The sequence below is a fragment of the Charadrius vociferus genome, unplaced genomic scaffold (genome assembly GCF_000708025.1).
Source record: "Charadrius vociferus isolate BGI_N301 unplaced genomic scaffold, ASM70802v2 scaffold93, whole genome shotgun sequence".
NCBI lineage: Eukaryota > Metazoa > Chordata > Aves > Charadriiformes > Charadriidae > Charadrius > Charadrius vociferus.
This window is the reverse complement of record NW_009647838.1, coordinates 1353782-1372365: the sequence shown is the minus strand read 5'-3', so window position 1 is coordinate 1372365 and position 18584 is coordinate 1353782. Positions and strand designations below refer to the sequence as shown.

The 18584-nt window shown below is 38.3% G+C and overlaps 1 protein-coding gene across 1 annotated transcript; it reads left to right on the top strand.

Annotated features, from left to right (window-relative positions):
- Positions 1-4556: 4556 nt before the first annotated feature.
- On the top strand, positions 4557-18337 carry UBL3 (ubiquitin-like 3). Its single transcript, XM_009882846.1, has 5 exons — positions 4557-4655; positions 7726-7834; positions 11482-11568; positions 16075-16152; positions 16565-18337. The coding sequence occupies exons 1-5, from the start codon at positions 4557-4559 to the stop codon at positions 16615-16617; spliced, it is 426 nt and encodes a 141-aa protein (XP_009881148.1). The 3' UTR covers positions 16618-18337.
- The last annotated feature ends 247 nt before the right edge of the window (positions 18338-18584 follow it).

Below are 18584 nucleotides of genomic sequence, written 5' to 3'. Positions count from 1 at the left end.
CCTAGCCTTCAGCTGGAAGCAGGGACACCACTGAATTCAGACCAGGTTGGTCAGGGATTTGTCAGTTGGGCATTGAAAACCCCCAGTGACCTCTTCCACTGCTTTGATGTCCTCAGGGCAAAAATTTATCACAGTTCAAAGCCTCTTGTTTTCATTTATTACTATTATCTGTTGGTTTTCTGTCTTGGACCTCAGTACAGAGGTCATTGTCTTGGTAATTTAGGCAGAGGAAGGCCACTAATAGGTGCCCACCAGGCCTCCAGGCTAACCAAGCCCAGTGTCTTTAACCTCTGTTTGTATGCTTCAGAGCTTTGAAGACAGTGATCACACCCAGGGCCAGCCTATTAATGAGGAAAACCTTTATTTGTTTATTTTAGCAAAGTGTGTCCTTGTCTGTAGATGTAGAAGGAAGCCATCAAAACGCCAAGGGGGGAAAATGCCTATTAGAACTAAAGCACAAAGTAGGTCCGGCATCAGTGAATCCAACCTGTCCAAGAATAAACTTATGCTGGGAATTAGAAGCAAGCTCCACTCAAGGGGACAGTCAGGTTCTAGAGCAGCCTTCCAGGGAGTGTAAAAACTGAAGATCTTCATTATATTCAAGTGGATACATTTCCAGAAGGAATTAGGTGAGATGATGTACCTACCTTAAGAGTGAACTGGAGTCTAGAACCTGCAGGTCTCTGCTGACCTGGCCTCTGTAATGCTGCTGTTTCACTTAAACTGTTATTCAGGCTCAGTTCAACCTCTTACATGAATCTGGTGGAATTCAGTCATAGAATCATAGAATGGTTTAGGTTGGAAAGGACTTTGAAGATCATCGAGTTCCAACCTCCCTGCCATGGGCCGGGACACCTCCCACTAGACCGGGTTGCCCAAGGCCACGTCCAGCCTGGCCTTGAACACCTCCAGGTATGGGGCCTCAGCAACCTCTCTGGGCAACCTGTTCCAGTGCCTCACCACCCTCAGAGTGAAAAATTTCTTCCTAATGTTTAATCTAAACCTGCCCTCATCCAGTTTGAATCCATTCCCCCTCATCCTCTCACTACATGCCCTAGTAAAAAGTCCTTCCCCAGCTCTCCTGTAGGCCCCCTTTAGGTACTGGAAGGCCACAATAAGATCTCCCCGGAGCCTTCTCTTCTCCAGGCTGAACAGCCCCAACTCTCTCAGCCTCTCCTCATAGGAGAGGTGCTCCAGCCCTCGGATCATCCTCGTGGCAGACTCTCCCCTGGACACACTCCAGCAGGTCTATGTCCTTCTTATGTTGGGGACTCCAGAGCTGGATGCAGTACTCCAGGTGGGGTCTCACCAGAGCGGAGTAGAGGGGCAGAATCACCTCCCTTGACCTGCTGGCCACACTTCTTTTGATGCAGCCCAGGATACGGTTTACAGTCAGTAAAGTGTAGTTCATGGTGCTGTGAGGATTCTCTTTGGCCTGGAGTCATTAGGAAGCTCTGATGCATCTTTGGAGAACAAACTTACTTCTTACTATTATGAACTTGAACTAGGAAGTAAATGGATCGGATTTTGAGAAGTGAAACTTCAGTCTGTATTTCTGAATGCTCTTATCTTACGGCTTTCACTTTTGGTCCGTCTTAGTTTTTAAGTCAATTGCATATCTATTAAGAAAAGGGGAGATGAAGAAAAGCAGTTAGTTTAAACTTGTGGTTGTATACCATGTGGTGATATGACACTTTTCCTCCTCTGCATTTTAATTGTGAGATGGGAGAAATCTTAAGCTGCTACTGGACCATAAAATTGATAACAAAATAACTTGCTTAACTGAATAGATGGGAAGTCACTTAAACATCAAGAAACATCGTGTGGGTTGTAAGTCTCTCATTTCTTGATGTTTAAGTGACTTCCCATTTATTTAACTTTAGCTGTGAAATTAGAAGCGCTGTGGCACTAAGACACTTTGTCATTATGCCTTAAAGAATGAACAAACTCCGTTGCAGATGCATGTAACATGCAAAACACAACTTACGCTACATCTGCATATACGTCACCCAAATTTCTGTTCCAAAAGTTTGAACAGTTGTTACTAAAATCTTTGCATATATAATTAGGTTTTTTTTGGTTTACAGTGTGTAATCTACGCTGAAATTCTTTATTGTGTATGTGATGCAACTGCTGGAGTAGTTACTGGAGCTGTAATGATGAAGCTGGTGTTAGCTGTGGTGGTGGTGGTGGGGCGCCAAGGGCGAGGTTTTCATGCTTGAGGTCACAAAGAGAATGTGCTATTATACAACCCTGCAGAGGGGATGTCCTCCACAAGTTGTATTTAATCCTACTTCTGATACTGTGGCCCTTAACTGCTTTCATCAGTAACGGTGCAGTTGGTGCTATAAAGCAGAAGTGTGAGGGTATGAGTTTGCTCAGAGAATATGTTTGCTGTAGCAAAAGGCTGGAATTTCCTTTGGTAGCCTGAAAAAAAAAAATAAAAATCAGAACTGTTGTCGTTTTGTCGCCTGTGGAAGGGCAAACTTGTCAGGGCCACAAGAATTGTGAAGGTGTCTTGGGACCAGGACTCTTGACAAGAATAGGTGGAAGGGCTTTAAGCGTGCAAGGGATATAGATACAACATCCTTGCTAACTTTTAACGTAAGAAGTAGGATACAGGGTACATAATACCACTAAGAATCCTTTCATGACTTGAAAAATTGAAATTCGCTGCTTTTGGGTCAAAACTTCTCTACCTAACCAAGATTTTTTTTTCCTGCACTTTCCTTTGAGTACATGTGTATACACATATGCTCTTTTTTTTTTCTTTTAGATATGAACTTTCATTTGTGGCATTTTGCCAGAAAGGTTTGTTTCAAATCCCCTGTAGTTTGTTTGAAGTGGGGTTCTCAGGCTTGCAGAATAAGTAGTTAGAGCAGTTACAAGCCATTAAATTTCTCTCTGCTCTTGAGGGGAATGAGATTAGACTCTAAAGGAAGATTCTGGGATTCTTTGCTTCAAACCCTTTGAGCTAGTGTGATGTGCAACTCAAGACTAAGATTCCTTCAAGCCAAGATGGAGAAATAAAAAGATATATATATATATCTTATAGATATACATATGTGCATATATATAGACAAACATGCAAACTAAATGTGTCAGTGGCATGCTGTACTATAAATAAGAAAATACTTTAACCTTTCATTAGAGCAGCTGTTTCCTTGCACTTGATGCAACATCTGCTTGACTGATTTAAGCATTTATTTTGGGCTTCTGCTGATATTTGGTGATATTCTTTTTTTTTTTAATGAAAATATTCCTCCTGCATTTTCACATACTTTGTAATGTATCCTGTAAAATTACTATTTTATATTGATGTGCCTTTATATTCCATAGTAAGACTATAAGAAATGCTCTTCAGCAACAAAAAACTTCAGCACTATTAAGTTACCCATCTTGGGGAGGTGGGGGAAGGAAGGAACTAATATTTTTCACTCTCCCCCTCCCCCTCATTGCTTATATTGATTTTGCATTATATATTAATTGCAGAAGTATGACTTAATCAAATTTTCCAGGAAGCCACGTTAGTTTTGATTATTTCTCTGTGATACACTTCTCCTTTGTGTCTTCACTTCAGTGTGCCTGCTAATCTCAAATCTCAGTAGTGAGAATAAAAAGAAATGTCTCCTTAATGTTATGCTAGCTGAAAAATAACTTTATTTCTGTATTAATGATGTGCCCTAATCATATCTTAAGTGCTGAGCAGGACTAATTTTCTGGAGTTTTTTTAATTGTCTCCTTGTGGGATCCAAATCAGACAGCTCTAGGAGCTGATCATATTTCTACTACATAGGAAAGTGTTATGAACTTCCAAACAGGTAATCCCCACCATAGAAAAATGACACAAAGATGAATTATAGAATCATAGACTGATTTGGGTTGGAAGGGACCTTGAAGATCATCTAGTTCCAATCACCCTGCCATGGGCAGAGACACCTCCCACTAGACCATGTTGTTCAAACCCCCAGCCAGCCTGGCCTTGAACACCTCCAGGGATGGAGTTGCCACAACTTCCCTGGGCAACCTGTTCCAGTGCCTCGCCACCCTCATAATGAAAAAGTTCTTCGTAATATCTAATCTAAATCTGCCCTCTTCCAGTTTGAAGCCATTACCCTTTGTCCTATCACTACACGCCCTTGTAAAAAGTTGCTCTCCAGCTTTCCTGTAGGCGCCCTTCAGATAATGGAAGGCTGCTATAAAGTCTCCCTGGAGCCTTCTCTTCTCCAGGCTGAACAACCCCAACTCTCTCAGCCTGTCTTCAAAGGAGAGGTGCTTCAGCCCTCTGATCGTCTTTGTGGCCCTCCTCTGGACCCTCTCCAACAGGTCCATGCCCTTCTTATGTCGAGGGCTCCAGAGCTGGATGCAGTACTTCAGGGGGGATCTCACCAGAGCAGAGTAAAGGGGCAGAATCCCCTCCCTGACCTGCTGGCCACTCTTCTTTTGATGCAGCCCATCCTTAGACAACCTGAATAAAATCAGAGTTGGGGCACTGCTTGGGCAGAGGGAGCAAGCGAAGGCCAGGGCCATCCCAGGAGCCAGTTAGAGTAGGAGAAATGGATGCTGGGGGATTCGAGCGAGAGGCAGGAGGGCTGCTGGTGAAGAAGCTCCTCACCACTAGTGCCTACTGCAGACACTGCTGCCCAGCACTTGGGGTTGGTTGGTTTGTTTGTTTTTTAAACAGGCAGCCCATTCCCAAGTACAATAACTGTCTGTGACGCAGTCTAAACCTCCGAAATTTTTGGCAGTGTGTTGGTGTTGTAATGAGATGCATTAACGCTGAAAGGATAATTAAAGATAATGAGGTATAGAGGAAGTGGATTGGAGCACAGCATAACCGTGCCTCTGAAAGCCGGAGTGTGGCAAGCTGACTTTTAATGAAAAGAACAGATTTTTCTACATAGACATTTTTATAGTTTCATCTGAATGTGCACGTAGTAACTGATGTAATGCCATATTGCAAACTGTTGGTTAAATAGGAGAAATGAGGATTTAATAGAGAAATTGTGAGTGTGTGTAAGGGCCTAACATAAAGGACCTAGCTGAGAGGAGGGGGAAACCAGCTCAGAGAGAGCTCGTTATTGGAATCGTTACGGATCAGTTGTCAGATCAGTGTTATGTTTCCTGATTCATGTAATGACAAAGGTTCATGTAAAGGGATCTTGCTGCTAGAATTTGTTGATGACGTGAATTTTGAAACATGCTTTTAACGTAGAGAGAATGAAGTGTTACACAGAAATTTTGAGGGTATTTCATAGGCCGTGGGCCCAGACATGGGGGAGGTCTGGAACATCTTTGTGGTGCAGAATACTTCTTTCCACCTACCCTCTTTTCCCTTGGAGGGATGGAGTAATAGGAGCTGGATGAAATCTGGAGCCTTGTGCTTTAGGGCATTACACCACCATGTCAGTTACAAGCTTGGAGGCCGAGTAGTTGAAAGGATCAAAGTAGAGAAAGGATCAAAAGGTACAAAGTAACTGAGGAAATGACAGAGTAGTTGAAAGGATCAAAGTAGAGAAGTGTACGAAGTAACTGAGGAAATGACGTGGTGCAGTTATGAAGAAGGTGCTCTTGGGACACAATCACAGAAGATGTCTCCAGTAGACAGTGGAAACTACTGGTGGTGTTATACAAGCATCTGGTGAGACATCATTTAGTAGGCTTCAGAAATAGTAATTTGTTTTGAGGAGAAAAGAGAAGAAGTTGAAATGAGCAAAGCCAGGCTCCTAGGATGAATGGGGAAATGGATATCTCACTAGAGAAAGCTTGTCTTGGGTAGTCCAACTAAAGAAACTGTATATGTAAGTGTTGTCTATGCATACACAGGTGGAGACAGCTAAGAGAGGAGGAAACTATTTAAACTGAAAGACAATATAAGCAAAACAACAAATGGACATAGCCTGGCCATAGCTAAATTTAGGCGTAACATTTTGAAGTTGTAGTTCATTACAGTAGTCAGATTTTTTGAGTAAAAATGAATAATGGAACTTAGTCTACTAAACTGCTGATTTCTGCTATATCTTGGTGAGATTTGAAAAGAATTCCTTAATCATTCTGGAAATATCCAAGAAAATGGAACTTTAGCCAGATGTGTTCTGAATTTTATGAATAATTGTCTTTGACTAAACAGCATTCTTCTGCAGCTTCTCTCCTTTAAGTTTTTTGCAATGTCCTGGTATGCAGCAATATTCTTACAGTGGCTACGGTGCTTTCTCAGACACAGCTACCGCTTGGCTTCATTCCTGGGCTAATGGCAGAACTCATATTTTCTTGAAGGGCGTTAGCAGAGGGTCGGGATGGGGGACCTAGTCCTTTTATGCTAACTCCTTTTATCCTTGCTACGCTTTGAAATAGAGACTCAGTTGCTTTTTGGAGGAATTGTTTTCTTCATTGACCTTGAAGTGTGCAGGATGATAGAGATCGTAATTTGGATACTTCCATTAGGTACTTAAAGATAGGTGGGATGAATCCATGCCAAAGCATTCAAGAGAGACTAGACAATCTATCTGGAGAGCTTCTGAAATAAATGGGGAGTAGGTGACTGAGGCAGGGCTTTCATGTTTGGTGGATATGATGTGCTGTGATTTTTGACTCTGAAGAAGTCTTGAAAACTCGGGCATCGCTGTAAGTTTTTCCTTTTGTCATTTTACTGAATTCCAACAAGGAAAGCTTTATTGCAGCTTAACTTAAAATGAGAGCCACGGTTTGAAAGCGTGATTTGGAAAAAACGAAGCAGTTAATATGCTAAAGTCTTGCTAAAAGTTGGTGCAGTTTAGGCTTGTAGGCCAAAACAAAAAAGCTGGTAGGCTCCTACTTGCCATGGGCATTGGGAAGTGCTAGCTACCCGAACACATTTTGTGACCTTGCTAGCAGTTGCTTGAGGAGCCAAAATTTAATCTCTTTCACACTGTAAGTAATGTCATAGTGAGCTCTTTATATACGTTTTTTAAATGCTATATGGAAAAGGAATTATATTCAGTAACTTGCAAGCAGAAGAGAGGAAAATTATAGCTGAAGATGCTAATGGTTAGATAAAGGAAACCAATGATAGAAATACTGTGATGTGGTGTTATTACGGTATTGCATGTGGATCTCAACCACTTTGCTCGTAGTGAAAGACAATGGTGGAACAAAGTTGTGGGTTCAGAAGACTGTCGGAGGGATTCAAGTTCCGTGGCAGCTGGGACCAAGGAAGGATGCCATCTGACTGGTGTTTTATAGGAGTTGCAGTGGGTGAGATGAGGGCTGACAAATAATGTAGTGGAAGGAGTGCACTAAGGCTTTTACTGAGGCTCACAGGCTGTTCAGACGCAGATTTTGATATTTCTAGTACTCTCTGTTCAGGTTTATTTTTCAGGTTTATATTTTTCCTCTTCATTCAAGAAGATGCATTGCCACTGTGTCTTGGCTGGAATTATTTTATACTCTGCTGAAAGCTTTTTTTTTAATGGCACAGTTGATCCAATCGTTAGCTATCAGACTCTTCTGATTTTTTATCATCAAAAATGCTAGCTGTTAGAATTTAATCTTCCTAGATTATGTGTAAACAAACAAAACTTTATTGACTACTTTGACCCTATTTTAACACCATCTTAAACTGTTTTCTGAAAACACTTTGGATCAGTCTTCGTCTAAAACCAATGGCAACTTTTTAGTAACTTTAAAGAAAATAATAATTTAACTCTTTTCTAGATGCTTTCCTAATACAGCTTTTTTTTTTAACAGATAAATTTGCGCCTCATCTTGGTAAGCGGGAAAACAAAAGAGTTCCTATTTTCCCCGAATGACTCTGCTGCAGATATTGCAAAACATGTGTATGACAACTGGCCGATGGGTGAGTAGCTGTGTGGCTTTGGCTTTTTAACTGTCGACCTAGGAGCTTCCCTGTATTATCTGACTGAAGTGTCAATAAGCCGATTTCTCTTCTCAACATTCCAATTAAATGTTTATTGTGTATCTGAGCATATATCTAAATATAATTGTCTTCTTGCCTTCCATTGCCCTCTTTCTTTGATTGGGTGGATTTTTAGACGTTTGGACTGCTTTCCACTTTATTTCTAAAATTTGCTTCCCCAAACTGAAGTATATCTTCCCCCCCCTATCTTTAGACACTTTTCTTGATCAGCCTTGTTATAGGATCTAGTGAGTGTGAGGAACTTCTTATGTGAGAACAGATAATGTAAACCACGACATGGCACAGGAACATGTGAAGTTCAGCCTGAAGTACTTTTTCCTTACTGCCTTATCTTGGAAAGGATCTGTAATAATGATATTTTTCCAATAAAATGTCAAATATAAAAGAACATATTAAGAGACATTACAAGACCAAGGGAAACTGAGATTGTTTGTATGAATACCTGGTGTTATGCAGGAATACTAGCTTTGGAAAATGGAATCGAAAACTTAAAATGTGTATTCACGCATGTGAATAGTTTCACAAAAACAAAGTGCTTCTGTTCTCCCTCACTCTGATTTCATGGGAAAACAGCCAAAACATAGACATAGCATTACATATGATGAAAGAAAATGCTTCTTTTGGTACAGGACTTCATTTGGGTTACTGTTTTGATGTTAAAAAAGACTACTATTTACACAAACTAAAACATTGCAATATCTGTTTCTGTGGTGCCTTTTGTCAAAGAGATATGGTGGATGATAATTTATGCCAAAAAAGTTAGTGTTGATAATCTATATTTTAAGCCTTAAACTGTTCTTTGAGATCAGGAAGAACAGGGTTTCAGGGGACTTGTTTGCTGTTTATTTTGCTGGGATGCAGCATTATGTATGTAGCAAAATACGTAATGAAGGAGGAGGTTTTTAGTCCCCTGAAGTATTAGATGTAAATGTAAAACACTTTTGCACTGAGAAATCTGGTTGATGTAGCATCTGTGTACCTACTGTACATATTTTAATGTGTGCCTACAACATAGTTGTCATGACCAAATGTTCTTTGTGTACTTTTATCTGAATTAGGAAAGGCAGAACTGTTTTGATTTTTCTTACTCAAGTTTATTCCTGAACATGTGGTCTCATGTTTCCAGTCTTGTGAAGAGCTTGAAGGTTGCAGATTCCGAGTTGCGAGATGGGAAGAAACCCAGACTTTAAAGTCTCTTTTTTAAGAAAAGTAGAAAGGGACGTGGAAGCCTCAGTTCAAATACCTGCTGAGGGAGTGCTCTAAATCTTGATGAATATTTAATTGTCTGTGCAGAGAAGAATATTGTCAATTTAAAAGACTGAGGAAACATCTACTTCAGAATAGCGTATAGGTTTTCACAAAAATTAGCCCACTAGCTGTTTTCAGAATGAGAGTTCTCTTCTTTGCCACGGGACTGAGAAATCTTGATGAGGACTAAAGTTTCCTTGAAATAGAGACAATATGAATTTATTAATTTTTTTTACCACCATTTTGACTTATGATCTTGGCGGGGGGGGAAGTCACAAAATGTCCTCAGTCCCATGCTGGCAGGATTAAGGCAAACTTCTCTTCCCTTCTTTTGGCAATACAGTTGTTAAGTTGTTAATTAAGGATCTCTTGACTTGTAATGGAAAATACCAAATTTATATTAATGTATATCATGTAGGTAGATTACCTGTTCTCTTCCCCCGCTATTTCCTTCTAAAGAACATTAACTTTTCTTGTACAGCAATTAACTGCTGAATTAAATTAAAAAAAATAAAAAAAAAAAAATCCGTAGGTAAATATTTTCTTCTTGGCTCATTTAGTCATCAGGAGAAATTAAAATTTGAAATCATGTCAGAAAGAATTGTTTCAGACTGCCAGCCAAGAAGCAAAAATTAAAAGGATGCGTAAATTGGCAGCTTAACAATGAGCAAATACCTGTGCCAAAATATAGTCTGTCATCTTTTGGTTGCTGTTTTACGTCATTATGGCACTCTAAACTGGCTGAACTTACCTTTACAGCCATAGTATAGTGGAGTTCAGACTTTATGGAGTAAAAAATAAAAAAAAATTGGTATCTTGCAAAACATGGTTTACCCTAGCAGTATGATAATTCAGATCCTTAATGTAGCCCAGTTCACGGTGTAGCAAAAGGGGCTGATGCCTGAATTACAAGACAATTGAATCAGACTGTGAGTGGAAACACTTGAAATTCAAATAGCTTTGGTTGCCTAATTTGATCTAATCTTATAAACTAGGCACATGGCAGCAGCCGGGGATACTGCAGCCTTTGCTGTTGGTACCAGCCCTGCCTCCGCCGTGTTCTGGGGCTGTGATGGCTCCTGCTGCCCGCATCTCTGCCTGCTTGCTTTTTTGCACCAGATGCCTCTCTGTACACTCTCCGCAGCCGTGGCTTTTGTTTTAAATGCTTCCTTTTCTCCCCCTTTCAGTTCTTTGCCCTTTGTGGTGCCAGTTGCTACTGCCCGTATCTTAATTGTATGTTCCCAGTGAACAGGTTGGTTTCTGTTGCTTGTCGTGATCCCTTGCTGAATATTCATTTTGGTATATAAACACTACAAAAGCAGAAAGAGAGAACATTTGTGAACAGCTGTTACCAGATATCTGGACAGCTAAGAAGCAGAAGACACTGTATTCCCAGAGAGCCCGTTTAAATTCAACATTTTAAGGTTTTACGATATTTGTTCTGAAAGCAAAGTGCAGGTTTATTTGTTGTTCACATTGTGACAGGGAACAGTAAAAGAGTAGGAAAAGATCATTTAAGCTTATAAATGATTTATGACGGCTTAAGCATTATAGGAAATGCATTATAGGAAAATGCATGCTTGCTTTTCCTGAATCACTGTTTGCCACATGAAAACATCCACAGATTGTCCTTTGAGAAGTTCCTTAAAATGCATGCGTCAGTGTCTGCTCTGTGAGAGCCCTCTGTTCAGGCTCTCCCCAGTGACCGTTCGGGGCTGCTCAGGTCACTGCCCCCTCTGGACATTTAGCTGGTTGGATCTGGCCACCATCGAACACCGCTGAGCAGCCTGCGGAGCGTTTTCAGTGCTGTCATCTGAGAATCCTATTTCAAATGACCCATCACATGCGCTTTTCGCTCTGTGTGCGGCTGCTTCCCAGTGCTGGAGAATGGTTCCAGTTAGACAACTAGCTGGTGAGGAGTATGGCTTGAGAATCTTCGGAATGGGAAGAAATTAAGGCAATTTTAGCGAAGTGGGTATTAAGCCTCAGGAAGCAACTTGTGTTTCTGAAATATTTTGTGTAGGACTTGCATATGTGCTAAATATCTCATGCAATCTGTGAAGTTACTTAGTAATATTTATACTCACAGTCATAAAATTATGTGTTTCAATGCCCGGTGTCAAATTATAAATTTAAGAATAGATTTCAGGAGTACTAGCCTTGAATTATCTTTTTGTATCTTCAGCCTATGCTGTCTTTAGTGTTTCATGCAAAAGCAGAGTCCCATTCTTAGTTTTCTTCCTGGGTAAAGGTGAAAGAGAGAACAAAAGATGTGTTTATTACAGTGTAACTGTGAAAACTCTCTCGTTTCTTTTCAGACTGGGAAGAAGAACAAGTCAGCAGTCCAAATATCTTGCGGCTTATTTATCAAGGGAGGTTTCTTCATGGCAATGTGACATTAGGAGGTATGAAAATAATTTTCATTATGCATGTTACAGCCAGGCAAAGGGGATATTTATTTGCAGTGCAGTAAATACTACTTTACTGTTCAAGATAACAGTAGAGCTTGCCTATATACTATTTTTCCTCTGCATAGAGTGTCATTGTATCTTAGTGTCTATTTTTCCATCTTGTTACCGCTAGTTGTTAAAACTTTGGGAGGTACCACCTGCTATGTCAAGTCTCCTTTTGCATAAAGAAACAGTAATGCTGCTTTTCTTTATTGTCTAAATGGAATATTTTGTTCCACCTCTCTTACGCTGCACTTGCAGGGTAAACTGCTTCATATATGTCTGAAGTATTTTAAAATGTTTGATAAACTTTATGATAATTGGTTAAACAATACTTTAAATCTTAGTGCAATGAAGGAAGACACCCTATGAATGAGAATGAGGGGAAGCATTCTTGCTGTCCAGTGCTCTCCTAGGGATACAATTGCATAGTTATGTGAAAACAAAAGTAAATGGCCTCACTTCATATGCTAAGGACATGCAATTCAACTATGCCCCCTTGTGGCGAGTTTTTTCCCACAATTATATATTTTTGATATGTATCTTAGGTAGAGATATGGCACAAATTTGTAACAATAATCTTTCCTTTTGTAGATAAAAGTTGCCAGTGTGAATATCAACTCTATCAATGACCAAGCAAGTTGAGACTCTGTTCCCTGTGCCAGTTTAAAAATAAATTAATGCTTCTGCTTTCTCTGTGTGTTCAGATTGTTCATGCATTTGGTACTTGAGTGTAACACAGAGAGGAAAATATAATACAAAATCACCAATGAAATATTTTTGAAGTTAAGATGAACCTGAAAAGAATATTTCTGGACTGCTTATGGAGATCTTTCCATGAAGAAGTGACTGGGATGATATAGCCATTGATTTGCTTTCTACCATTACTGATGTTGGCTAGTGATGTGCTTTTAGAATAGATTTACTCTCCATATAAATCAATTTTTAATGCTGCTATATATACAAACAAGATCGTTGTCAATTCAGCTGGGAGAGCTCTGAAATTTTTATTCACTCTTTAATTTGTGTGTTTACCAGGTGCCAATGAGTGCAGCTAGTAGCAGTTGGAGTAGGGTTGAAAGACCAGTGTTACGTTTTGGATCATCTCTGCAATTAGAGATGCTAGTCTTACCCTACGTTTTCCAGGCAAGGATAGCTAAACGGGATTTTCTTTGCCATTCATCTCTAGGTGTTTCTCACGATCGCCAGTGCTTGTTCCCTTTAGTAACATTTGTCTGAATCCAAAACAACTTTGAATATTTATTTAATACATTGTTTTACAAGTTAAGCTGCAAAATAATAGCTGCATGCAGTTGACTCTAGCATTAACTCAGGTCTATGGATTTTGAACACTTATGTGGGTTCATTTTAGTTCATTCCTAATCATCCATGCGTTGCAATTTAATCATCATGATTTTACCCTAAGGACCTTACATGTATATTAGTATTTTTCAGAGATCTTTTTGTTGCTGTATTGTTTTAAGAAAAAGAATCCCTAAAACATTGGCTTCTTTCAGTACTAATGAAGTTATCTGGACTAAGATTATGCAGCTGAAAGGGGAACAGCAATTCACGAAGCAGACTGGAAAGACTGTTACTTGTGGTGTTCATTAGATGTAACCCTAAGTGGACTAGTTATCTTTAAAGAGGCGGGGGTTGCTGGAGGGGGGAGGGAATTTCTTGCTAAATACAATATTTAGTTTCTGTTATAATACCGTTCTATTAAGCTTTTCTACCTGTAGCGCTCTATAACTGAGTTATAGCACTTAGTGTTTTATTTGCTTTAGGTGATTAGGAAATAACGACTGGAATTTGGACCCACTGCGTACTGAAAGTCACTTTATCAACTAGTGAAACAAAAGTTTCCAAGGAAACAGTTTGGTGTTTTCTTTTTTAACAGGAGTCCATTTTTGTTCACATTTAAAAATGACATTGTAATGTTCTAGTTGTAACCATGTCTATGTTGTGTCTTATGAATTTGAGACTTCTTTAAACTAAGAAGCACCAAAAAAGGACAAACTGATAGGGAAAACTAGCTTTTGAGTGGAAAATTTTGTTTTAAAGAAACAGTCTCTTTTGCCAGCTTCTCTGAATGGACTGTCACTACAAGAACAGTAGAGCTAATGGCACTGGAAGTGGTAAAGAGCTGTAAAAAAAAAAAAAAAAAAAGCTGTAAAGATCGCTGTGCCACTCTTGCCTGCCTGTGTGAAGGGTTGGGGAGTTAGCTAGCAAGGCAGAGTCTGTTGTTCAGCTTCCAACAGGAAATTTCATCCTTTAGCTAAATATTTGGTCTGCAGTTTGCATTTGAAATAATATTAATTAGGGAGGTAATACATAATTGACAGTTCTCCGTTTCTTGTTAGATAATGGTAATTGGCAACGTTTTACTTCCCGCCTCCCCAATAAATAAGGAAGGGAAGCCAAGCCAACCCACCCTGTGCCATACCGAAAGAGGTGGTGAAAAGTAAATTCCGACAATAGAAAATCTGGAATAAAAGTGGAATCAAATAGATGGGAAAGGAATTAAATAAAAGTTTACTTTAGGTGAGAGAAAGGGGTGAAAGAATGAAGACAAGAGCAAGAAAGGACTACTGAGCATAGGTTAGGGTGCTCAGATTCTGACATGGTGCTCCAAACGAAGCTGGAAATTGCTGATAAGAAGTTGGGTGAACTATGCAAGCTACTTGCTGAAATTAGTTAATTGAACTATTAGCATACTTTTACTTGATTACTGTAAATAATTAATCTCCGCAGCTCACTAATCAAGTCTCCTCAAGTGTCTTGATATTATGAAAGATGTCCCTAATGTGGTTAACTTGTAATATTTTGCTCTTTCTGTAATGGCTTCTTAAGAGTTTGTCATGAAGACAGTCCTTTTCCATTGAGTTTAACAGACTGCTAATATGCTCTTTTCAGTTGTATCACAGAGTCAAGTACCCAAAATACTTCATCCTTGTCAGACTTTAAGCTATCAATAGCTTCTAGTTGCAGGCACAGGCAGTGCTTCAAATCAACTAAGCAACTTTCAGATCTGACTTCCTAAAGAGGTGGCTTTTTCCAAAGAAAAAGCTGCTTCAAAGAAGGTTGTGGATCTGTGTATCCCTCCATATGCTTACACCTGCGTTTTCATCATAACTTTCATTTTTTCAAACAAATACATAGGCAATGGATGTGATGTAACAGGAGTGTTGTAGCTAGGCTTGCATTGAATACATGTAGTAACCAAATACTAGGTTGATTTGTTTATTTTTTATTACTGAATTTTGAATCTATGCTGTGGTGATTAAAATAAAGAGAGAGGCATTTTTCTCTTCAGTTACCTTCAGGTTTATCAAACATTCATTATTCATGTATTCACCTAAAATGCCTTGGTGCACTGTATGTGAAAATAGAAGATGTAAGTTGAGTTTGAGAGGACAAATTCTACTCAAGTCAGAATGATTTCTGTATTTAGGGTTAAATTCTTGTTACATTTATCACTAACTTTATTCTCTGTAAGGGGGGGGTGAGGACAAAACTTAGAGAGAGCATCTTTACCTTACATTTCTCAGAAAAGTAATCAAGAAAGATGCTTAATCTTAGGAGTTGGAGAGAGGAAACAAAACTAAAGTTATGTAAAGAACTTGTAAAAATAACTCCCCCTTCCTCCCCAATATTTGGAAGAAGTACAAGTTCAGAATATTGAATCTGGCAATGAGAATCTGCCAAATACAGTGAGCAACATTTCATTTCAAGGAGACTAGAAGTTTTGATAAATATTATACTGCAGTCCTAAAACCATAAATACAGCATTGTGTTGGTGTACTGAAATCAGAATGTGAAATGATCATTTTGGTTTCAGCAGCAAGCAGAGCGACTTGTGGAAAGCTCCAATTTTGTTATTTCATGTTACTAAAGCTCACAAAGGCAGCATTGTGAGAGCTACCTTATCTGATTTAAAATGTTTTAAATTCGGTATTTTTCACATGCAGCTGATGTTACAGATTAATATTAAAAGGCAAGATGCAGACATGTTGTATTTTGGAAAATTTGTATTGTGGATCAAAGTATGTTACAGGAAAACCTGTTTTGTAGTAGTGGCTCAGTGTTCTGATGTCTCAGGAGTAACAACTTAGTGGCTGAATTAGACACTTCTTTGCATCCTTATCAATGAAGAGTGCTTAGCATCTGAGTCTTGGCACGAATGCCCACTTTTACTGAAAAGATGAAGGTTAAGTTTCCTCACAGGAATATCACATCTCTAAGAACACTGTGTTTTAAGTGATTGTTACAGGGTCCCAGACCCTGATCTACAAAACTTTAGCCAGAAACGCCTTTATAGATCTATTTAGTAAGCAATTCAAACCTAACAGTATGAACTTTTGAACAGATGCTAATCCAATTATAGTTAGTTTCAATTGAGTGTTGTGTAGAAGACAACTGCTGTAATGTGTTAATAAATCTCCCTTTCTCCTTTTGCAGCGTTAAAACTTCCTTTTGGCAAAACAACAGTCATGCATTTGGTGGCCAGAGAGACGTTGCCAGAGCCAAACTCTCAAGGTACGCTGTGCACTAGAGGTATTTCTTACTTAAGTACACGGCAAAGCGGTCAGATCGCTTACAGGCTTTTTGAGTATTTCGTAGTAGAGAAAAGTCAAGTCCTGCTGGTCTTTTGTGACGCAAGTAATGAAGTGCTTTTGTGCGTGTTGTTTATCAAAAGCTATGGAATTAACCTTCTGGTTTAGTGGTTTTATAAAATGAGAAATTTACTCAAACCTTTAAAAGCTTTTGTTTTTATTGTTAAAAGCTACTGATTTATTTTTCAGTTATGTATGCATATGTATAACAATAAATTATTTTTGGTTTTACCTAAAATAGTAAAAACCATACTTGTATCAAGCATACTCACACAAAAAACAACCTAATTGCTTTAAAAATGGCATGTAAGCAAAACTTCCTTCTTCCTCCACAGGTCAAAGGAACCGTGAAAAAACTGGAGAAAGCAATTGCTGTGTAATCCTGTAAACCCTGTTAGCTTTACCTGCTAAGTGTGATGTAATATAGTCTTTGTCTTTCATGCTGCTGGAATAGAAGAGGCCCTACCTTGCTTCAAACACCTGTAGGAAGAGCCTACGGAACTGAAATATTACATGAACACTGTCTTATTAGTCTTTTTTTTTTTATTATTAAGAGAAAGATCTATGAACACTTTCATTGTTTATTTTTTTTTTTAATACCTGCTTTTTGTTTGTTGAATAATCTTAACAGTACATCAGTTCTTGAAAGAATTCAATCTCCAGAAAAGTTAATGTGTTGTTTTCCATAACAGGAATAATTTTGCTACCACAAAAATCTCCATTAACCGGATCTAACCAGTCAAGCTTTCTAGATGCAATTTGCACTAAATATGGTTGACGGTATATTTCTCATCAACAATCTCTAACAATATTTGAGAGACCTAGTAATAACCTACCATGTATAACACAACACTGGAAAATAGTATATCTGTAATTAATACAAATCTCACTTATGGCCAAAACAAAGGAAAAACTGTTAAGTCGATTCTACCTAAGTCAACCTTGGTGGCCGAACTGGCACAGAATACTAACTAAACCAAGTCTAACTATATATATTTTCACTGCAACAAACAAATAAACAAAAAAAAAAACTATGTGCCTGTAATTTAAAAGCACTCTGTAGAGGGCTGATGAAACTGATTTTTTTCGTTACTGCGTGCACTCTGATCTCGTACGTTAGTTGAGTGCTCATTCAGACAGCACAAACAAGCGCAGAGAGTGCATTTCCTAGCCTTAATATGGGAGGGGTAATTTCCTGTAGTTCATAGGCTTTTATTATTGTGCATAAATGTTAGAAAACATCATTTACTAATCAATTTTATGTATTTGAATATTGGCAATTGGTGTTTTTCAATCATTTTCTCATCTGTACCTTAGTGTCCAGTGTCATGCTTACTCATTAGGGACTTCAAAAGAATTATTAAAGTTTAAAAAGCAAAAAGAAAAACCTCTGTCATAGTACTAGTTTTGTTTCTTTACGTAATCTGCATTTGGTGTTAGTGCTTGCAATCGTATTAAAATCAGAAGCTGATTTTTGAAGGCATACGTAATTAAAAAGGATGCCATTCTTTTATTTCATATCAATAATTTAAACGTTGATATGCTAAAGAAATTTGCACAGCACTAAAGCATGAGCTAGTTTCATCTAAATCTGTAAAAAATAAAAATAAATAAAAATTAAAAAAATATAAAAGATTTTCTATTTTTTCACTGGGGAGTAATTCTTCCTGGGTGAAATTACAAATATGTGTAGAATATATTTAATAAAAATCTTATAAAATACATAACTATAGAAGTTAAATATAGATTGGCGTGTAGTATAATAGAACAATATTCCATATAAATAGCTTTAGCCTTTAAAAAAAAGTCACAGGTTGACATTGTGTTCTGTACTTAAGTGTCCACAACTCTTACAGATGTTCTGTGTAATTGTTTTTTCGAATGATTGGCATCATTCAAATGTAATCAGATTATTTTATTCATTGTTACTGCTTTGATGAAATGCTTTATATGCAGTAGATTTACAAAAATATTGTTCATACTGATCAGAATTAAATTTGTATAGAGCAGAGTTTTAAAACAAATTGTAAATAGCACTAAACATTTTCTTTCTGCAACCTGTACTGATAGACTCCTCTGTAAACTAAATAAAAGAATATTGTAGTGCATTTTGGTGGTGTTTTAAGGGTTGTAATTGGGTCTGTAACTACTTTTAATAAGACTTAATCTGGAAACTAAGTAAGGACTCCATCTATTTTTTTTAATAAAAAAAAAAAAAGGAGGGAGGGTGGGCAAAACCTGCTGAAAACTGTTCAACACCTTAAATACCTCAGTAACACGGGTTTGGGTGGGAAAATGGCTATGACAATACAAGAGAAAGAAACGGGCCGAGACAGGACATGTTTCATTAGTTAA